The sequence below is a fragment of the Chinchilla lanigera genome, unplaced genomic scaffold (genome assembly GCF_000276665.1).
Source record: "Chinchilla lanigera isolate Chin_1 unplaced genomic scaffold, ChiLan1.0 scaffold00109, whole genome shotgun sequence".
Lineage (NCBI taxonomy): Eukaryota > Metazoa > Chordata > Mammalia > Rodentia > Chinchillidae > Chinchilla > Chinchilla lanigera.
In genome coordinates this window covers 3,708,950-3,729,201 of record NW_004955510.1, presented here as the reverse complement: position 1 = coordinate 3,729,201, position 20,252 = coordinate 3,708,950, and the positions used below count along the sequence as shown (strand labels likewise).

The 20,252-nt window shown below is 54.9% G+C and overlaps 1 protein-coding gene across 1 annotated transcript; it reads right to left on the bottom strand.

The window, feature by feature from the left end:
- Window positions 1–1,753: 1,753 nt before the first annotated feature.
- Window positions 1,754–19,996, bottom strand: Cdhr1 (cadherin-related family member 1). Its single transcript, XM_005407882.1, has 17 exons — window positions 19,800–19,996; window positions 19,322–19,417; window positions 18,288–18,433; window positions 17,217–17,267; window positions 16,202–16,291; window positions 15,429–15,515; window positions 14,736–14,852; window positions 13,860–14,003; window positions 13,128–13,206; window positions 12,387–12,490; window positions 10,165–10,368; window positions 9,004–9,156; window positions 7,653–7,817; window positions 7,115–7,182; window positions 6,332–6,560; window positions 5,370–5,627; window positions 1,754–4,033 (listed from the first exon to the last, which is right to left on the bottom strand). Exons 1-17 carry the CDS (start codon window positions 19,852–19,854, stop codon window positions 3,497–3,499), a joined length of 2,583 nt encoding a protein of 860 aa, XP_005407939.1. The 5' UTR covers window positions 19,855–19,996; the 3' UTR covers window positions 1,754–3,496.
- Window positions 19,997–20,252: the final 256 nt, after the last annotated feature.

The following is a 20,252-nucleotide window of genomic DNA, read 5'->3' as shown; positions in this document are numbered from 1 at the left end:
ATGTCTCTCTGAGTCTCCTAAGATGATACCCTGGGTCCACACACCAGTTCACCTGCCTTGATCTGCAGCAGCATGGTCTCCATTCTGCCTGTCCCGCCTCCTATGGCCAGGGAACTTTTAGACTGTCAGACAAGACTGCTGTTGAGCCAGGTGTGGTGGCACAGACCTGTAGTCCTAGCTATTCAAAAGGCTGAGGCAGGAGGAATTGTTTGAATGCACAAGTTCAAGACCAGTCTCGGCAACATAGTGAGACCCCAGTTCTAAAACAAAACAAAACAAAACAAAAAACAAAATAAATCAACTTCCATTGCTCAGAGAGACAGAAGCCTTGAAGTTCCTGATGATGCAGGGGTGGTGAATCCTCCCCAGATCTTGCTACACTTTGCCAGTTGGCTCTGCTTCAGGACAGAACCTCACAGGGTCCCTTGTTGCTCTGGAGTGTAGGTGCTCGAATGTGGGCTGCAGGCTGCCCTCTCGCACTTCCTTCCTCTCCCCTCCCCTCTCCCTTCCCCTCACTCCTCCCCTCCCCTCTCCCTTCCCCTCCCCTTCCCTCTTCTTTCCCCTTTTCTCTTCTCTCCTTCTCTCCCCTTCTCTCTTCTCCCCTCCCCTCCTCTCCTCTCCTCTCCTCTCCCGGTACAAAGGAGTGGCTTGGGCCTGTGGATGGGTGGAGATGCCCTGGGGAGAGGCTACATGAGAAGGATCCTTTCCTCCAGGATATGTGGCCATGGCCAGCCTTCCTCAAACACGCCCCGTAGAAGAGGACAGCAACTGTGTGCTGAGCTGGTATGAGCAGCTGCAAAGCTCTGTATGTATTGGCTCCTGTCACCCTCCCAGGACATATCTCTGCACCCTGTATGGATGAGAAAAGTGAAGCCCAGAAGACTTGGTCTCATCCCCACAGTCACTGCAGTGGCACGCCCTGAATGCAGACCGAGGGCTGCTGATTTGTAAATGTGTTTTATTATTGCACGTGGCCAGAAGTCTGAGCTCCGCAAAAGGCCTTGGGGAATGACTGCAGGTCTCTGAGACACAGGTACTGACTATGTGTGGGACTAGTGCTCACTTCCCAGGGCCCAGCTGTGGGAGGCCCTGCCCAGCTTTTGTTCCTGCCTTGCAGCTCTCTACCAGGAGGCCTGACTTTGTGGGCCAGCCCCTCAACTCCCCATCCGCTACCACAGTGGCTGGCCTGACTCTTTGGTGTTTCTCCCAGCGCTGACCACATTTGTCAACCCTATTGGTGAGGCGGAGCCCTCCTCCTCCAGTGTGGCTTTCCCTGTTGGTGGCTCTGAGAGGTCAAGTTCCTAGGCATGTCCCAGAGCCCAATTCCATCCTAGGTCCACATGCTGACATGGTTTCCAGCTCAGAGATCTTGGTGACCAACTGGCCCAGAGACAAACCACTTCCTTGTTCTGATGGCTTCCCAGTTGCTGCCCCTGCTGGGCTACACTGGGGCCCATTATTTCTAGCTCACACTCCCTTCCTTGCCAAGCAGCCTTGCCTGGGAAGAAAAGCCCACTCCAAGCTTGGCTTGGGCCATGGTCAGGTAGATGGGTCTGCAGATGTGCTCCTGTTGACATGCACACAGGCAGTCTGGACCAAATTTTGTAGCCTCCACCACAGTCAGATCCAGGGGTGCATTCACCCACTGGAGAAGCTGGGAGGAGCCCCAGGCAGGCCAAACCCGGCCATGGGTCAGGAGGACTGCTCTCTGTAAGCCCGGCAACACAACCGAAAGCAGCAGCAGGAGGTCAGCTTGTCCTTCAGGTTACAGACTTTATTTATGATTTACAAAAGAGGTCGATTGCATGCATGTGGTAGGGCTGTTGTACTCCCCGGAGAGGTAAACTTGGACCAGGTCTCTCCTGAAACATGGGCTGGGAAGTATCTATACGGTGCACCAAAGCCGGTGCTCCTTAATACTGTGTGTGTCAGGGACTGCAGATGCCCGGCAAGGCTTGTGCACACGGGCACATCTCAGTAACACTTCGAGACATGGCACACCAAGGAAGCCACATGTGCATTGCCTCTGTCCACACAGATCACTGGCACAGTGTACAGCGTGGATTTGGGGGTGGAGCAAATGCAAGAAAGTGCCCCCGTTTTCTCCCTGTGTGTGTGTGTGTGTGTGTGTGCGCGCGCGCGCATGGGCACGTGTGCCCACACATGAAGACATCCTCAACAGGGTCAGAACCTCTCTGAATTAACCATGGCAGCCCTGCAGGATTTCTTTCCTAGGGAGACTGTCACACCCCAGCTAGAGGAACACTCGAAAGAGCTAGGGGCCATCAGACTAGAACTGCTACCAACGCACTAGGACACTGGGCAAACTGCTCCCCACTACAGCACTGGGCAAACTGCTCCCCACTATGGCACTGGGCAAACTGTGGACTGGACACTGCTGCCCGACACTTGTTCTCTCTGGCAGTGTGTGGAGCTGAGGGAGAAGGAAAGGAAGGTGGGAAGGCGAGGGCAAAGCCATCCTCTGCTTTGCTGCTCCCCTGCACAGCACAGGACCCCCTGGGGGCACTTAGGAGAGCATCAGAGAGGGTCTAATTCTTCTGGGAGGGATTGCTCCAAAAACTTTGATGCTGACTGCGTAGGGTTAAAACCCTCACATTGCTGTTTTTACAGGGCTTACTCCCTTCATTTTACAGATGAGGAAGATGATGATGAGGGAGTTTAAACAGCTTCCCAAAGCTATGCAGGGTGGCACATACCTGTAATCCCAGCTGCTAGAGAGGCTGAGGCAAGAGGATCTCCTGTTTCAGGCTGGACTGGGCAACTCAGCAAGACCCCATCTCAAAAACAAAAAGCACCTTCCCCAAAGTTACATAATGTGAACAGAGAGCTGGGTAAAAGCATAAGTGCCCAGATCTCAACACTTGTCTCTACCTCCCGTCCTTTAAAGAGGGTCCTGATGCTCTTCCCACTGACCTCCAGCTCTCGGGCCCAGGCGGTCTGGCTGGGGACATCTGCTGTGCTCCAGGCCAAGCCCATCCCACACAGCCAGAGTTCTGGGCCTGCTGGGTATGCAGGGGCCAAGATCTCCCTGGACGCCAAGCTTTATGGTTCCCGTGGCTGTGGGCGAGGCTCTGCAGTCAGCGTGAGTTCTCAGGGCCTCTCTGCTTGCTGCTTGCCCCAGATCTGCTCTCCTGTGGCCTGCAGGTTTGCTCAGGCTTCAGGATCCAGATGCTTGCTGGCCTTTTCTGGCCACAATCACTCCTTGACTGTGGATGATGAGCCCACAGGAGGACTAGCAGAGCCCTGAGGTGCTGGTGAAGAGATGCAGACAGCAGCTTCTGGACACTGGGATCCCTCAAGCCATGCCCCGGACATAGGTGATGGGGCACAGTTGCAAATTTTATCACCAGAGAGCCCCATTGCTCAAAGCCCTGCCCAGGCAGGGGTGACCTTCAGGAGGACAGGGTGGGGGGCACCGTGGAAGCAGTGGCGTGGTCAGGCCAGGGCAAAGGAAGGCAGGGCCACAGGGCTCCCCCTAGAAGTAAGCCTTCTTCTCTACACTCTTCTTCTCAAACTTCTGCTTCAGCTCAGAGACCATGGAGGACCTGACAGGGCTTCCCACAGCCTGGGGCTTGGGTGGCTGTTGGGGTTTCTGGGGAGCGAGGGACCCAGAGACTGTAGGCACTGTCCAGTGGGCACCTGTGTCAGGTACCATTCTAGGGGGTGGAGGGAGAGCTGGAGCTTTGGGGGGCGGCGGGGCTCCTGGGCTGCTGTTGTCGCAGGTCTTGTTGGGGGGCTCCTCATTGAGCATGAACTTGGTAGCGGTCTTGGCCTTCCTGAATTTGAGCCACTCGATGCGGACGGTGCGGGGTGCAGGGCTGGGCCGCCTCCGGAGGACACGGCGCACGGGCAGGACCTTGTTGGACTTCTTGTTGCGCCAGAAAGTGGCTGTGGAGATGAGGACGGTGATGGCCACAACAATGGCCATGACCCCAGCCAGCACACCCACGGCCTTCATGGGGTTGTCCTTAGTCTGCAGCAGGAAGGCAGTCATGGGGTCTCGGGACAGCGTCTGGAAGACAGGGCACCCCTACATTCATCTGTTCCCAGAGAGCAGGATGGTGGGGGACAGGGGATGAGCTCCTCAAACCTGATGTGTTGGTAAGATTTATCTGCTCAAAGGCACCTCTTTGAGTGAAGAGGAAAACAGAGAGTTAACTTTTCAGAGTTAAATTTCCTGCAAGTAGCTACTCCCCTGAGCAGCTTTGCCTTCCTGTCTTCTGCCAACACCTGCTACATATTTCCCTTATCTAACCAACCATCTAACCAACTGCACCCTAAACTCCATGTTATCTCAAGCACTTGCTTTCTGAAATTCCAAGCTTGCCCCTACCCTGAACCTGTATGCTTCCTGTAACTCCGAGCCTGCCTGGAGTTCAAACTTGTCTTAGTATGCAGTGTATATGATATAGTTTTCTTTTAGGCCAATCAGTAGTAGTGAGCTAAGATGTAACCAGTCAATAACTGCCAAATACTCTGCTTCTGTACTTCTTGCTTGCAAACCCTATAAAGTCTTACATTACCAGAGATTGGGGCTTGATATTTTGAGGGACTGTTTCCGTCAGGCCTGTCAATGTTAAATAAATCTGCCTACAAATCCTGGGTGATGTTTTGGTCTTTCTGTTTGCCACTGCCATGAGAACCTAAGCACCACAGGCTTCTTTATGGAAAAATGCACACCAAAAGCATAGTTCAAGCCATCCTCTAGAACAACACACTTGAGCAGAATAGGATCACAAACCTCCTTCTGATTCCAGACTCCTGCATTCCTGGACTCGGTTCCTGAGAGAGTAGGCTATCGCTTCCCTTTGTATATGAAGGAACCAGACATCCCTGACTTATCAGAACTCCTCAAGTGATGACTGCACAAGACACTGAGCTGAAAACTACATATGATTTTACTTCTACCTTTCAGTACTACATGAAAGAGTCACCATTCTTTCCATGTCCCCCAAAAGGCACTGGGGGCTTAGCAAAGCCTTAAGTCACATTTTTTTTTTTTTGTCTTTTTGAGACAGGGTCTCTGCTATGCAGTTCAGGCTGGCCTTGAGCTCACTTTGTAGCCTGGGCTGGTCTCAAACTCACAACAATCCTCCTGCCTCAGCCTCCCAAATGCTGTGATTATAGGCATGTACCACCACACCCGGCAGGTCACATCTTTAATAAGTGTGGAGACCAGAATATCCACATGACTCTCAGGTCTGCATGTTTAACAGCACCAATAACCTGTGACAGCACTGTGCATCCTTTGGAGGAGGTGGGAGACAGTCATTCTCTCTTTGCCCATGTTGCAGAGAGGCCTGGTCTGGCCCTCGGCCCCCTTTCCCTGGCCATGGCTTTGCACCCACCTCAGTGTCTGTGATGTCAATCTTGATTAAGGCTGTGGTGCTGAAGGACGGAGAGCCTCGGTCCTTGGCCTGCACCTCCAGGGACCACGTGCGGTCCCCGCGGGGTGTGATATTGTGCAGGGCATCCAAGGAGTGGATGGAGTTCTTGAGCCAGATCTCTCCTGTGTGTGCATCGATGTCAAACACATTGGCTGGCTCTGCATGGGTGATGGAATAGTCCACTAGGTTGTTGGGCTCCTCTGCATCCTGGTCTGTGGCCTGTGCGTGAGGAGGGACAGATAGAGCTGGGCTTGGAAGAAAGACTTTGTGAACGATGGCAAAGTCAGTATAGGACACGGGGCTTGCTGGGGTGACAGGAAGTAATCTTGACCCTACTTGGAGTAGGTAGAGATGGGAAAGGACAGAGTGTATGACCTATTATGTATGATCCAGGGTCTAGCCTTGGCCTTATATGTGTGTTGCACGAACAAGTCTAGGAACTGGGTACTGGTGAACCCATATCATGAGTGCAAAAATAAAAGCTTCAATGTTAAGTGACTGGTCCAAGGAGAGAGACAGAGGAGGGGAGATGGATGAGAAGTCAAGGCTGTGGGTTCCAGAGTTCATGTTTTATCCACACTGGGAAAACACTGATGCCTGGTAGGAAGTGCATTGCTTTGAGGGCAAAAAGACCAGCTATAGGAACTAAGGCAAGACAAACTCTTAGGCTGCTTGTGCTTTATGTTTTTCATTTGCTGTCTTCTTCTCAGAGAGGTTTTCTGGGTTGGAGTGGAGATAAGGTTCTATAAAACTCATTGCAATCTATTGCCATGGGGAGAATACAAATCCAACACATTTTATTGAAGGCAGCTCACCATCTCAGGAATGCGCAAGTACTGATGCATGCATGAAGTTCTTATTCCTTGGTTTCCCTTGCAGCTGCTAGGAGAAGGTTTAAGGATGCTCAGCTGCCTAAAACCTACCTCAATTTTCACTGGGGTCCCCAGCACCATGGTCTTCTCCTGGATGCTCTTCCCAAACTGGGGGTAGTGGTCATTGACATCCAGCAGAGTGACAAATACTTCAGCCAGGCTGTACCTGCCTTCCATATCCTCTGCCTTCACATAAAAGTTGTATCTTGCTGTGGCCTCAGCATCCAGGTTGGCCCAGGGCTGTGTGTAGATAAGCCCCGTGGAGGGGTGGATCAGGAACCTGCTGGGCAGAGAGCACAGGCACAAGGGTGGAGACATGCACAAGCATGCAGAGACAGTCATGCAGTTGCAGTGCACACATGCATAGGTGTGGGCCTGCAAGGATGAGCTGCCTCCAAAAAGCAGCAGGAGGACACCATGCAGCTTCTCCAAGGTGCCCACCTCCTGTCTCCCATCCTTTCAGTCTGACTCCTCACCCACCTATTGCTCCTGAGCTTAATGACCCCAATTGCATCCCTCTCCCTAACTCCATGGCCTGTTCCTGCTGCAGCCCATTTCTGCTGGTCTGGTTCCTGAAGCCATGGGTCCTAGCTCCACACTGTGACCAAGACTTTCTTCTCTCCCAGTTACCTCCCAAGTGTCCCCATACCTCTGCCTCAGCATTGCCACTGCTTCCCTTCACTCCTCGCCTCCTTCCCATCCTGCACCTTGGTCGCCTTCCCAGCCCCTGGTGCTGTCCCTTTCAGGTCCCCCTGTTTTTAGCTGAGATCCTGTCCACTCACAGCCTCCTAAGTCCCTTGCTCCACCTTGGTCTGTGGTTCTGGATGTACTCACAGGTCTGCTCCTGTCCCATAGATGGAGTATTTGACCTCGCCCCAAGGTCCTGTATCTGGATCCACAGCCTGGAAGAGAGAGGGCTCCCAGTGGTACCTGTCCTGTGGCCAGGGCACCGTGGAGCTCCTGGAGCAGAGAGCTGCTTTCAATGGGAAGCAAGGGGAGTCATGACTGCCCAGCTGGGCAAGAATTGAGAGGCTGCCCTGGGCTTGTGCTTTCCTCCAAGGGTGCCTCCAGTGTTAGCAGAGCCCAAGGGTTTACAAGACCTGAAGAGTATTTGTCTCTCTGTTATGAATGAGAATGAAAAGGGACGGGTCTGGTGTGCTGGGCCAAGGGTCCAGACCCACATCCTCACTGCATGTTAATGAGATGAAGTCACCCCTTTGCAAAGATGAAGAAACAGAAGCTAGGAGAGGTCAAGCAGCTTGTGCAAGGTGACAGTTAGAGACTGGGCTGTTCGATCTAAATGGAACCCAAGTGTGTTACACTTCACAGGCTCCCTAACCACCCTCAGGGCCTTGGCCAAACCCAAACCTACCGTGACTGCCACCACATTAGAGCCCCCCGGGGCATTCTCAGGGATCCTGGCAACGTAGTAGTGAGAGGTGAACTTGGGGACATTGTCATTGGTGTCCAGGAGCTGGATCACAATATCTGCTGTGGAACTGAACTTCTCCGGGGTGTTCACTTCAACGGCCAGGAGCTGGGGAAGGGAGGAAAACCGAGGGTGTGTCTGACACCTGCTGAGAGCCCTCCCAGGCCTGTCTCCCTCAAACTGGACCAGTGCCCACCGCCTCTCAGCTGCCAGGGCACTTCCTGCTGCCCTGCAAGGCGCACACCTTTCCTCCCTCCCTCGTGGCTTCCACTGCCAACCTTCCTACCGTTCCCAATTGTATTGGCTCTGGTTTCTTTTCTACTGACCCACGTATTCTTTTCTTATTTCTCCAGATAAAAACCTTAATACAATTATAGGCAAGAGTCAACTGGTGTGTTGTTTTGAATTTTTTAATTTTTTGTCTTTTTGAGACAGGGTCTCACTATGCAGTGCAGGCTGGCCTTGAGCTCACTCTGTAGCCCAGGCTGGCCTCGAACTTGCAACGATCCTGCCTCAGCCTCCCAAGTGCTGGGATTACAGGTGTGCGCCACCACACCTGGCTTGAATTTTTTTATTAACTTACAGAAAATTTGCACTTAAAAAGAAGTATACACCATTCCATTCTTCATGCCTTGCCTTCTCTATATCCCTGTGGGAAACTTTGCATTGGTTTAATCATTTAAGGGATACAGGTTTCTTGTTATGGTAATTCCTAAGAGTTTTATCTGTTGGTTGTTTTCATAAATGATAATTTATTTTATTTTATTTTTTTGTGGTCTGGGGATTGAATCTAGTGCTCCACACTGAGCTACATCATCAACCTTCTTTATTTAGTTTTGATGTGGGCTGTTACTAAGTCACTAAATTGACCAGGCTGAGCTCAGACTTGCGATCTTCCCATCTCCACCTTCCAGAGTGCTAGGATTACAGGTGTGTGCCACCACGCCTGCCCAGCTTAGGAGCATTACCCGTTTACCCTCTCTGTCTCTTAGCACAGCAATGACAAGGGTGGTTCCCACTGAGTCCCAACCCCTGCACTCTGAGAGAGCTTCAGTTTAGAAGTCAGAGCTCAGTGAGGCTGGGGCTGGGGGCAGTTGGCAGAAGCCTGTTTGTGGGCCGCTCTTCCTCCTCACCCTGGCCTACCACCTGCTCCCACACCAGCAGGAGGGGCAGTGGCTCAGGGAACAAAAGGGTAGGTCTAGAAATAGCAGTGGGTCTCCTCCAGAAGGAGTGGTGATGCTGCAGGAGTGCCTTCCTTACTTCCCCATTCAGGGCCGTGCAAAGCCTCACCCACCTTGAAGGTCAATACTTTGGACTTCTCAAAGTCAATGGCAGCTGAATTCTCCACAATGATGGTGACCTGTGCTTCATTGAGGACTGTTTGTGGGACCACACGGAAGATGCCTCCAGGTCCCACCAGCCGCAAATTGAATTTGGCATTGGCTCCCTGGGTGTTGGAGTTTCGAAAGACCAAACAGGGAAGATAAATAGAACAGAAACGTGTTACATGCAGTCTGACCAAAACATACAGTGACTGTTTAAGTTTACAAATTTACTACAGTAAAGAACACAGTGCCATGAATGCCTTACAGAGCACCCTCTCTTGCTTCTACCATACTTGCCCATAGTTCCTGCTACTTTCTGAAGCAGTTCTGGAAGTCTTCTTTCGTGAGTGTCTTTACAAGGTGTGATCAAATCCATGGTGAATGTTGCTGCTGAGTGTCATCCAGTAGAAAGGCAAGCTTGTAAAAACATGGTGTGCCCTCATCCACTGGATCTAACACTGTGCAACTGCTGGCTCTTCCCCAAAGTCAAAATGACCACAAAAGCTAAAAGTTTGAATCAGTTTGGGACACTGAGACAGCTTTGACAGTGCAAATAGACACTCAGGAAAGAGGACTTCCAGAACTGCTTCAGAAAGTGGCAAAAATGATGGGATAAGTGTATTTATGTGAAGTGTTTTTTGGGGGTGATTAATGACAGTGTGTGTTACTGCAATAATGCCTTTTAATGTAATAAATGTTTTGGATTTAAACATTTACTGTATTTTTTATTGTACCTTATGTATTCATACTAAATGAGGAACCTTCATATGCCCTTAACCCTGAAAGGTAAGTAGTCCTTCATCCTAAAAGTGAGTTGATCAAGAATCAAAAAGATGTAGCAGCTTTTGGGGATTAAGTAAGGCAAAGACACACAGACGTGGCCTTGAACGGGGTCTGGAGGTGGCAGGGCACATCACAAACGCTGGGCTGGAGGGTAAGATGTGGAGTTTTCACTTTTTAACTGTGAAAAATCCTCTTCAGCTAAGCAAACCACCTTAGATTAGATAGCATCCCTCTGCTTAGATAGCACCCCTCTGCTCCTTTGGCAGTTTTGTGACCTGTCTGTCCCGCTACCTAAGCCAAGAGGAATGACACAGACCTCCCACTAGTTCCGAGGGCAGGATACACACCTGGTCAGAGTCATTGACAGTGATCTTGAGGCCCCGCAGGATCTCGCCCTGGGGTGGGTGCTCATACATGGACAACTCAAACCTGTTCTGGGGTCCACTCTCTCCGTAGAACGTCGGTGGGTGGTTGTTGAGGTCCACGACTCTGATGGTGACAGGGACCATGGCCTGGGCAGCTAGGCTCCCTGCGGAGCTGACCTCTGTCACCTGGGGTAGGGACAGCAGCGATTGCCATGTGGCAGGCGGGCTGTTGCTGGCCCCCATGATCCTGGCTCTTGGTGTCCACGGCCTTGTGTTACCCCCTCTCCTTGAGTGCAGCTCTGCCCTGCGACCTGCTTCTGCCCACATTTGGCCAAAGACCTTGATCATCACTTCATGGTGAGATTATGAGAGACTGTGATTTCCATCTTTGCTGGCAGGGTCTCCCTTGCTGGTTTCGATGAAGCAGGAACTAACAGCGACTCCTTACCAACAGCCATTAAAGGACTGGGTCAGCCCAGCAGCCTCAGAGCTGTAAGTCAGTCTGTCCCTATCCAGCCTCCATGTGAGACCCCAACCCTGTCTGACAATCAGAAGGCAGCCCTGCAAGAGTCCCTGGAACCAGGGACCTGGTCAAGTCGAACGTGGATTCCCAAATCATCCACACAGAGAAAAATGAATGCGTGTTGTCTGAAGTTACTAAGCCCAGGGCAACGTGTTAGAAAGCATTAGCTAACTAATTCAGGCTGCAAAGCCAGGGCTGGGGGCCATAGGCACCTCGAGCCATGCGGCAAATATCCCATGAGCCTCTCCTAAGGCCCCCTTTCCCTGCTTCCAAAGGTCTAGACGGCTGCTTGGCTAACAGCTCTCTCCCTGGCCCCTCCACACCCCCGGCTGCTGTCTCAACTCCCTCCCTTCTCACCAACTTCACATCGACTCCCATGCTGTGTCCCTCCCTTGTGCCTCTACATCTCTCAAGGGCTCGATTCCCCTAAGGTCAGCAAACTCTCCCTGGCATCTTGGGCCCCTCCCGGGTCTCCCGCACCCGCTCCTCTCTCAGCATGTGATGCTCCTGCACTGTGCACTTGGTCAACTGCCCCTCCCCCGGCCATGCTCAGGGTGACCTCCTTCCCTCCTCCTGTGCCTTTCACAGTGCATGTGACACTTCCTCCCAGTCCTGAACCTCTGTGTCCACACGTGGATGTTTCCCCCAGCACGTCCCCTGGCACCCACACTCTTCATTGAACTTGCACTCTTTCCCACACTCCAAGTGGCACAGATTTGCTGCTACTCAGCTCCTGACCCCACCCCCACCACCTCACAGCCGGTCAACTGCCTGGCTCTGTGCAATCCACCTTCTTTTGCTTTTGCAATTTTCCTTTCTGTGACCGCCTTCCCTCACCCCAAAGCCCCTCCTCCTCTGGCTCCTTGTGTGAGCTCTCTGCCTTCTGTCCATGTACCCCCAAGCCAAGTGGAGACCAGAGTTCTCCAATGCTAGACTAGGACTGGAGCCTGGATCTCCGGGTCACTCAATCACCCAGAGCCCTGGGGTTACCCAGAAACACTGACTTCCCACCGCCAGGACGGACTGGTGTCTGGAAATCTCTGCCAGTGGGTGCTCTTCCCATATTTAGGGATTGACTGCTCACTGAGCAGCCAGATGCGCTTTCTACATGGAATCTGCCCAATGGCTCTTCCATGCTCCTGGGCAGAACTTCAAGGTAACAAACAGCAGAGTCGGGTGTGTGAGTCTCCTCGCCATGGTTCTGTGTGACTGCAGAGGTCACACACGCTGCTCCAGGGAAAACCCTGTGCTAGTCATGGGGCCTCCACCCCCACTTCCAGGATGCCCCCCTTCCTCCTACCTGCTACCTGCCGGGGGCCCCCGCTCCAGTCCTTACCACACCACGGGCTGTCCCCTGGCTGGGCATCTGGGGCTCGTGTGGCTTGAAATGCTTTCCCTCCACCCCACCACCCCTTGCCCAGCCTCAGCTTGTTGGGACCTCGCTGGGGGCATTGCTCCCCAGCCCCACCTGCTCCTGATTTCTAACGGTTCCTGTGTGAACTCCTGTCTCATTAAAGGTTGGCTTTGCCTCTGCTACAGCCAGATGGAGGAAGAGATTCTTGGAGAACATCTGTCTCCCCTCCAGCCTGAGCCCCAGTGAGAAAGGAGGGCCTGGATCTCATCGCCTTTGTAGCCTTCCAGGGCTGCAGACTGATGGGCAGGCCCAGCTAGAGGGGGTTACCTGTACGTGCAGCTCATACGCCTCTCTGCGCAGCTGGGCAGGGCTCTGCAAGACCAAGATGGCTCCGGATGTCTCATTAATTTCAAAGGCTCCACCAGCACTCCCTGTCACAGAGATGTGCACTGCAGCTCAGCACAGGGCCACAGGGCGAGCAAGGGAGTCATGCCACATGCTGCTTAAACCGGAGCCCCCTCATACAACGTAATAGTGTCATCACCTGTGTGACGCTAATGGAGAAACTGAGTCTCAAAGGGGCTAGATAACTTGTGTAAGGTTACATAATGGAGTGGCGACTTGAGTTCACTTCTGTTGGGCTCACAGGTTTCATACTATGTGCTTTCTCTAAGTCATGGTGCCCAGTGTGTGTGTATATGTGTGTGTGTGTGCGCATGTGTTTGTATGTTTATTTCAGCGCATTTAATGCATTCAATCTAGACTTTAAAAGAATGGGAAAGCAGCAATTCCAAGAGCATAAGAAATGCTGCCACCCACTGCCATCAGCGACATGGTGCCCAGGTACAGGGAATGGAAATTGAAGCAGCCCGTGTCACTGCCAGGCCCCAGGGCTGTTCTCCCTGCAGCTGTGCCCAACTACAAGCAGGCAGGGAGCACACTGGTCACTCCTGAGGGGCCCTGCCACTCCTGGTCCTATAGGCGGGGGTCCAGGACCCAGAGGGTTTGGGAACCTCACTTTGGTCACCAGAGAGTCAGGGCCGCAGCCCTGGAGCTGCCCAGACTCACCATTCACGAGGCTGTAGACAATGTGGTTGGGTCTGCCCTGGTCTCCATCCACGGCGACCACCGTCAACACCTCTGAGCCCTGGGGAGAGGGTTACACTGAGGCTGATGGGGATGCTGGGACCAGTTCTCCCCGGACACAGCCCATCCCATAGAGGGAGATGCCCTACCTGGCCAAAGCATCTGAGTGGCCCCAGGGTATGGGCCAGTTCTGCTGGCAGCTCCCAGCAGCAGGGATGGGGCAACAGTGGTTCCCGCCATGTCCTGGCCCAAGGGGACAGAGCACAAGCTGCCTGGAGAGCCCCAGGCTCCTGCTTCCTACTGACATGCCACACTCGCCTTTTGCCCCCTCCACTTTTACCGTCCTCCACCCGAAATGAGGGTGTGGCTGGGTACAGGACCTCAACTGCTGAGTCTCAGAATGAGGGTTTCATCCTGTGATGCCCTGAGTGTTGTTTGAAAGGGGTTTTTGGGGGTGCACAAGTCCAGCTCAAGGCCTCTGTCTGTGCCCAGCGATGCTCCCCACACCAGGCTGGGCGCCCCTCCCCTTCCCTTCTCAGAGCTGCAGAGTCCCCTCCTGGCCTGAGCCTGATGTGTCCAGACCTAGCTCTGTGAGAGGAGGGCAGCACAGCAGGGCTGGTGGTGGAGGGAGCCAGGACTCCCCAGCAGGAGCCCAGGGAATCACGAGGTCAGGAGGTGTCGGAGGGGACCCTAGCTAAGGGGGCAGCCACCCACCGGAAGGGTGTCCTCGTACACATAGCCATAGTAGGGGGTGCCCACGAAGACGGGTGGCATGTCCTGAACATCCTCCACGTTGACCGTGACCGTGGTGGTGGCTGAGAACACCACAGGGGCCCCTCGTAGCCTGCCTCCGCCGTCCTGGGGAGGAATCAGGGTGACAGGAGGAAGGTGGGGCTCAGGAGTACATTGCATGAGTGAACCAAGAAGCAGCTGCCTGCTCTGAGTTCTGTGGCCAGCATGGTTTCTGTAGCCCTGGAGTTAGTTTTGGACTCACAGGGCTTTAGGACTTAAATGAGACAATGTGAGCAGGGTTTCAGCCAGTGCCCAGCATGCAGTTGTTTCCTTTGGATACAGAGACAAAGGAGGAGGCTTCAAAGTGTGGTATTTTTGCAAAATAAACTGCTAGGCCCAGAGCTAAGCACCTGCAGATTTCCAGCTCCTTACCATGTGTTTTAGAAATGCAAGGGACATTGTTAAGCTTGTGGGACAGGCAGGTGAGGAAACTGAGGCTTAAAAAGGGCAACTGGTCACCTGCAGAGAGGGGATGAGGTGGACAAGTTGGGCCAGAGAGGTGGAGGTGCCCAGAGGCCAGGCTGTGGAGAGGGACAGGAGTGTCCATGCTAGGGCCACCAGGTCCTGCCTAAGGGACCCTGGCCATGAGTCTTAAAGGGTCACATGCTCTGGCCACATAGGGACTGTGGCCTCTCCAGAGCAGGGAGCCCAGCCTGCTGGAAGGTATGTGCCCCAGGAGCTGCCTCCCTTGCCACTTGGTTCCCAGCCTCCCTGCTACTCCCCTAACTACTCCACCCAACCCAGCTGTGCTCCAGTCCAACGAGGAGAGACTGGTGCTCCTGGCCCTTCCCCTGTTACCTTGGCGACCACGGTGATGAAGTGGGTCCGGGACTTCTCATAGTCCAGAGTGGCCCCAGCCTGGAGGCGCAGCACACCGCTGTGGTGGTCCATCGCAAATTTGGTGGGATGGAGGCTCTGGAAGGGTTGGGGAGCCACTAGACCTCAGGAAGGAACCCAGGCTGCCAGAAAATGCCCACCGTGCTTACTGAAGGGGTCCTCACCACCTCAGGGATGAGCCTCCCACTGCTAGGCACAGCCCTTCTGATCTCAAGTCTCCTGCTAAGCTCCCACACTCTCAAGCAACACCAGCACGGGCCCTCTCAGTGGTCTTGGCCTTTCCTCTGCTCAGCTGGACCTGACTACGCTCTGACCCGGAAGTTTTAGCAGGCAGGAGGGGTTGCAGTGTACTGTCCTCCTCCAGAGGAAACAGGCTCAGGAATCACAGGAATAGAGAGATGGGGGCCTTCTAACCACACCAAGTAAGCAGGCAGCACCCACCGGGAGAGGCAGGAGCCTCTGCCTCATTGAGGTGATCCTGGGACCTCCCAGCTGCCACTGGAGCTTTACATATATCTAACCCTCACCGCAGTCCATGGAGGGGTGCTTTTATCTTCTCTGTGTGTGGAGGCCCTGATCTCAAAACCCCAGGGCTGAAAGACATCTAGCTTCCCCTCCAGCCCAGTGTGTGGCGGAACTGTGTGTCCACTTTACCTGCAGGAAGTAGGTGATGCTGCCTCCGGAGCCTGTGTCCCTGTCCACAGCATGCACCTTAAAGAGGCTGCTTCCAGCAGGTGTGTCCTAAGGGGTCACAGCCACAGGGAAGGGTTGGGGCAGTGACATGGTGCTCAGGGAGCAGAGGCCCAGGGGCCATGGTGCAGTGGGGTCGGGGAATGTGACAGTGGAGTGTGACTATGGCGTGTGACTGTGTCGTATGACTGCAGATGCGGGACCAGGCAGTGAAAGGCTGAGGGGTGAGAAGGTGACAGTGACTGTGTGACTGGCTGGTGGGAGGGATGGTGACAGACATACTGAAGAAGAGGGAGGGAAGAGGGGAAGAAAGGAGGAGCAGAGGTGTGTGGACAGGCTGAGGGCCCCTCAAGGGGACCGGGTTAGAAAACCAAGATCCCGAATAGAGGGAGGGTTTGCACATGATGTGGCAGTTCCACTTGAGGAGACAGAGCACAAACACAGTCACAATTAGCACCACCAAAGACCACATTCGGTACAGCGCAAGAGTGAAATCCCTTCCCCCCACTGAATTAGCAAACACTAAACCTTGAAAATTCCTGGCGCTGGCCAGGGACAAGGAGACAAATGCCTGTCCTCTGCAGGACAGTGTGCGCTATGCTTATGATGGCGAGTGAGGATGGGGTTGCCTTCAGAGTAGAGGTGAATGGGGGAGCATGGTGACAGAGGTGGGGAAGGACACAGAGGCAAGGACCAGGTCACAGGCAGGCCCAGGGAAGCCATGGGCCCTCACTCACCTCAGGCACCAGGACAACATAAGGCTCCTGGGTGAACCTGGGCGCCTCGTCATTGGCATCTGTCACCAGGATGGTGACCTTTTCTGCTACCTGAGAAGGGGCAGAGGGGTCTGGAGTCAGGGCAGTGACACTGTCCAGGGGACGAAGGGACGGTGACCTCTAACAGCCGAGATATGTCCCCTACCCTCGCTTTCCCTCCTGCCCTCTCCCTTCTGTCACTCATTCAGGCTCCCTTCTGACGGTGCATTATTTTGTTGCAGCCATGGTGGCTCCTACTGCTTGAGGGCACCCAACACCCTGGGTCCGGGGTAAATGCCTTTTGCAGGGCCATGAGTGCAGCATCCAGGGGCCCCAGAAGAGGCATTGCACCCGAGCAGCGGTGGCATATAGCAGGGAGACTTCCAGGGGGAGACACTGAGCCTGCGGCATGTTTGCCAGAGGGCGGAGGTGGAAAGGTGGCTGAGAAGAAGGGGTTTCGCGTGCAAGGGCAAAGAAGGCTGAGACACACAGCAAGGACTGACTCTAGCGAGGTGCTGGCACGGTGGGTCGGGGAGAAAGCTGTTTGAGGCAGATGGCACCCGACAGGTGGGACTCGGGGTGCTCTGAGAAGCTTGGATTTCATCCCAAGGGTGCTGGGCCCAGCTGTTGGCACTTTCAGAGCTGAGGAGTGGCCAGATGGGCTTGCACTGGGGGTGGAGTGGCTGGGGAGCCTCTGGGGCAGCTGCAGTTCCCCAGAAAGCGGGCGTGAGGAGAGCCTGGTGGCCAGGGGTTTGCCTTAGGTGACAGGCAGGCAGGAGGTTGGAGGAGAGGCTGGGAATGTGGGCTGGTCCTGGTCGAAGCTCAGCTGAGAGAGGGCTTGTCCCCCTCCCTCCTTCCCTCTCCTCTGGCCTCTGTGCACCCTGCTGTGGGCACTTCAGGCAGGTCGTGCTGGCCGGTTTACCAGGGAGCCCCCATGAGGGCTGGCAGGGAGCCTAGTGCTACATTCACACTGCTGGGTGGCTCAGGGCCCACTCACCAGGTTCAGACCATCAGAAATGCTGATGATTGCTTCGATCTCGTCCTCCCTCTGTGAAACAAAGGAACTGAGTGAGTGCCCCACACTGTGACACACCATGGGGCTCCAGGTGGAGTGAAGCCCACCCTTCACCCTCAGAGGAGGCCTGGGCAGGGGCTGAGGGAGCCCCAGAACAGAGTGAGGTGGTGGCCACAGTGCCACTGTCATGGTTGATAGCTGCATCCAACAGCTACAGACCTCATTGTGGTGGTCAGGGGTTCCCCTAGACCCAGAGGGACTGTAGCAGCTCCAACAGCAAATACTGTCAGCTCACACAAGGGGAGAAAGACCTCGGCATTTTAGAGGGAGGCTTCCTTTCTCTTTAGCATTTTTCTCCCCTCATCTTGCCACACCTCCCCACATTGGAGTTCTACAGAGATCTGGGTTTTGGGTATGTTAGGTGCCCATGAGCTCCCAGGGTGTGTGTGTGCGCGAGCGCGTGCACGTGCACACGTGGTCTTAGCAGTCCCAGTCCCCATCTCTGTGACCCACAGCCCCAGATGTCTGAGTGTCCAAGACTTCCTTTTCCTTTCTCTGCCCTCTCCTGTGGCTCCTGGATTTTGTCACTGAAACAGAGCTGGCAGAAGCCCCAAGCTGAGATCTCAAACCAGAAAGGAAACCCACACCCTGTCACCCCCTTCTCAGAGGCCTGCAGAGGTGAGCAGCTGTTCCAGGCCCAGCCCTGCTCCCTCAGCCCTCTTTCCAGCCCCAACTGAGGCCCGAGTTCCCCGCGGTTTACAGGCTTCTCCCAGGGTAGGCTTGAAAACTACATTCCGAGGCATTTTTAGAAGCCTCTAAGTGCAGGCTTCTAATTGTACGTGCTTAAAAGATTAGCAGGGCTGGAAGGTGCTTTCAAAGTCTGCTCTGTAATGGGAAGTAGCCCCAAGCTGCTGGGTGGGAGACCCTCCTCTGTCCCCTACTCTGCAAGGAGGGTCTGGTGCACACCAGCATGTTTTAAGTGGACCTCCCAGGCCAGAGGAGTTTCTACGCCCAGCAGGCACAGCCCGAAACCCCCCCACACACACCCCGTACCTCTCTGTCCAGCTCCTCAACCAGGGTGATGTTTCCCAAATTGAGGTCAACGGAAAAGACGCTTCTAGCGCTGGGGTCAAAGCTGATGTGGTAGGAGACTGGGTCTCCGTCGGGGTCTGTCCCGTTGAGGGTGTACACATGAGAGCCTGAAGGGAGACACAGCAGGAGGACCTATAACCCGGTACATCACTTTTCCTAGGAGTAGCAGCAGCACGGAACCAAGGACCTGATTGTTTATGGAGTGAATGTTCAATTCACTGCCAAAGATGCAGCCCTGGACTGGGAGCTCCTGGCTGGCTGTGCCCCATTTGTTATCTTTATTCTTCACCCTATGGAGTGTTATCAGCGGCTCTGCTGATGGTAATCTGCACTGCAGATTACAGAGGTGTTCAGGTCGCTCCACCTAACTGGAACTCTGTATTTCCCTGTGCCTGGAAGGACTCCTTTTCCAGGAGGGAGGCTGTGGGCTCCCTGGGTGGGAAGAGGGGGAGAAAGGAGAGCCATTAAGGCAAGAGAGGGGACCAGGGTTGCTGTGCACCCCAGCCCGACTGGCCTCTCCTTACTCACTCCCTCTTTTCCCAGCTCTCAGGCCTGGCAGGGAGAAGAGCAGGGTTCCAACCCTTCTCTTTCTCCTCCTCTCACTTCGGTAGCATCTGAGCCAGCTGGAAATTCTTGGATGGTTTTAAAGCCCATAGTGCTGAGGCTCAGGGAGGTAAATACATTTGCTGGAGGTCGCAGTCCCCAAAAGATCAGGGTCTTTCCAATGTGCTGCCCACCACTGCCTAGCCCCGGGGCCGCTCCTCTTTGGGCCCTAGCGCTGGCCCCCAGGACTGGCCCGGCTTAGTCGCCATGGTAGCGGTGATCTCCTTTCCTTCCAGGGCCCTGGGGGATTCCGGCACAAACAGGGTGCCCAGGGGAGCGCACAGCCGGGTGATTAGCACCGCCTAGGGGTCAGAGGGGTCGCGGGTTGGGTCCCTGTGGCAGGCGTGAGCGCCTCCTGGGGACACCTGAGGGGGTGGGGGCTACTCCCTCACCTACGGGGGTGTCCTCCGGGAGGCTGAACAGGGCCATGTTTCCGTTGGTGCTGCCCGCTCCGTTGTCGAAGAAGTGAGGGGCGAAGTTGGCCTGGGCTAGGAAGGGAACAGAGACGGTACAGACAGAGCTGGATGCAGGAGAGAGATTCGAACCCACGGTCATGCTCGGACCGCGCGTGCGACAGGAGAGGGCTTGGTTTTCCCAGCTCCAGTGTCCCAGGGTCCCCACCACCCACCTTCGGGAGCTTGAGCTAGGCTGAGTTGCCAAGGACGCACACGATCTGGGCCTCCTGGAAACGGGGATCCTACCCCATCTGAGGGCAGGCTAAGGGCGGTGCACAGAGAGGCTGTCTTGGCGTCCAAAGGCGCAGGCAGCGAGGGTCTCAACCCCAAACCTCTGGGGAGGCGCCCGCCCGTCCCACGGTGGGAGCGCACGGCCGGGACTGCGTCCTGCTCCCCTCCCGTCCCGGCCACTCACCCAGGCAGAAGCGCAGCAGCCCCAGCACCGCGGCGGCTGGCGGGGAGCGCCCCATGTCTCCGCGGGCGGGCGCAGAGCCGGAGCGGAGCACTCCCTGCCCGCGCACCCAGCGGACCTGGGCAGGCGGGCGGTAGGCGGAGGACGCGGCTGGCTGCACCCGAGCCTCCGCAGACCCAGCGGCATCCCGGGCTGGGCGTGGCCAGGCCAGCCCGGCTCGCCCCGCCTCCGAGTCGCCACACCCACTTCTGGGAGCCGGGAGCCAAAGACCAAGCCCGGTCGAGACCTTGTGTGGTGGAGTGGAGGATGCCCAAGGAGGCCGCTGGAAGACCGGGTTTCCCGGGGTCCCCAAGTCCCAGGTGAAGGCGGTTCGGGCTCTCCTGGAGTTTTTCATGAACTTCCTCTACGGTTCAGGGAATTGACTCCCCTCTCAGTGGAGCATAGGAAACGGCCTTG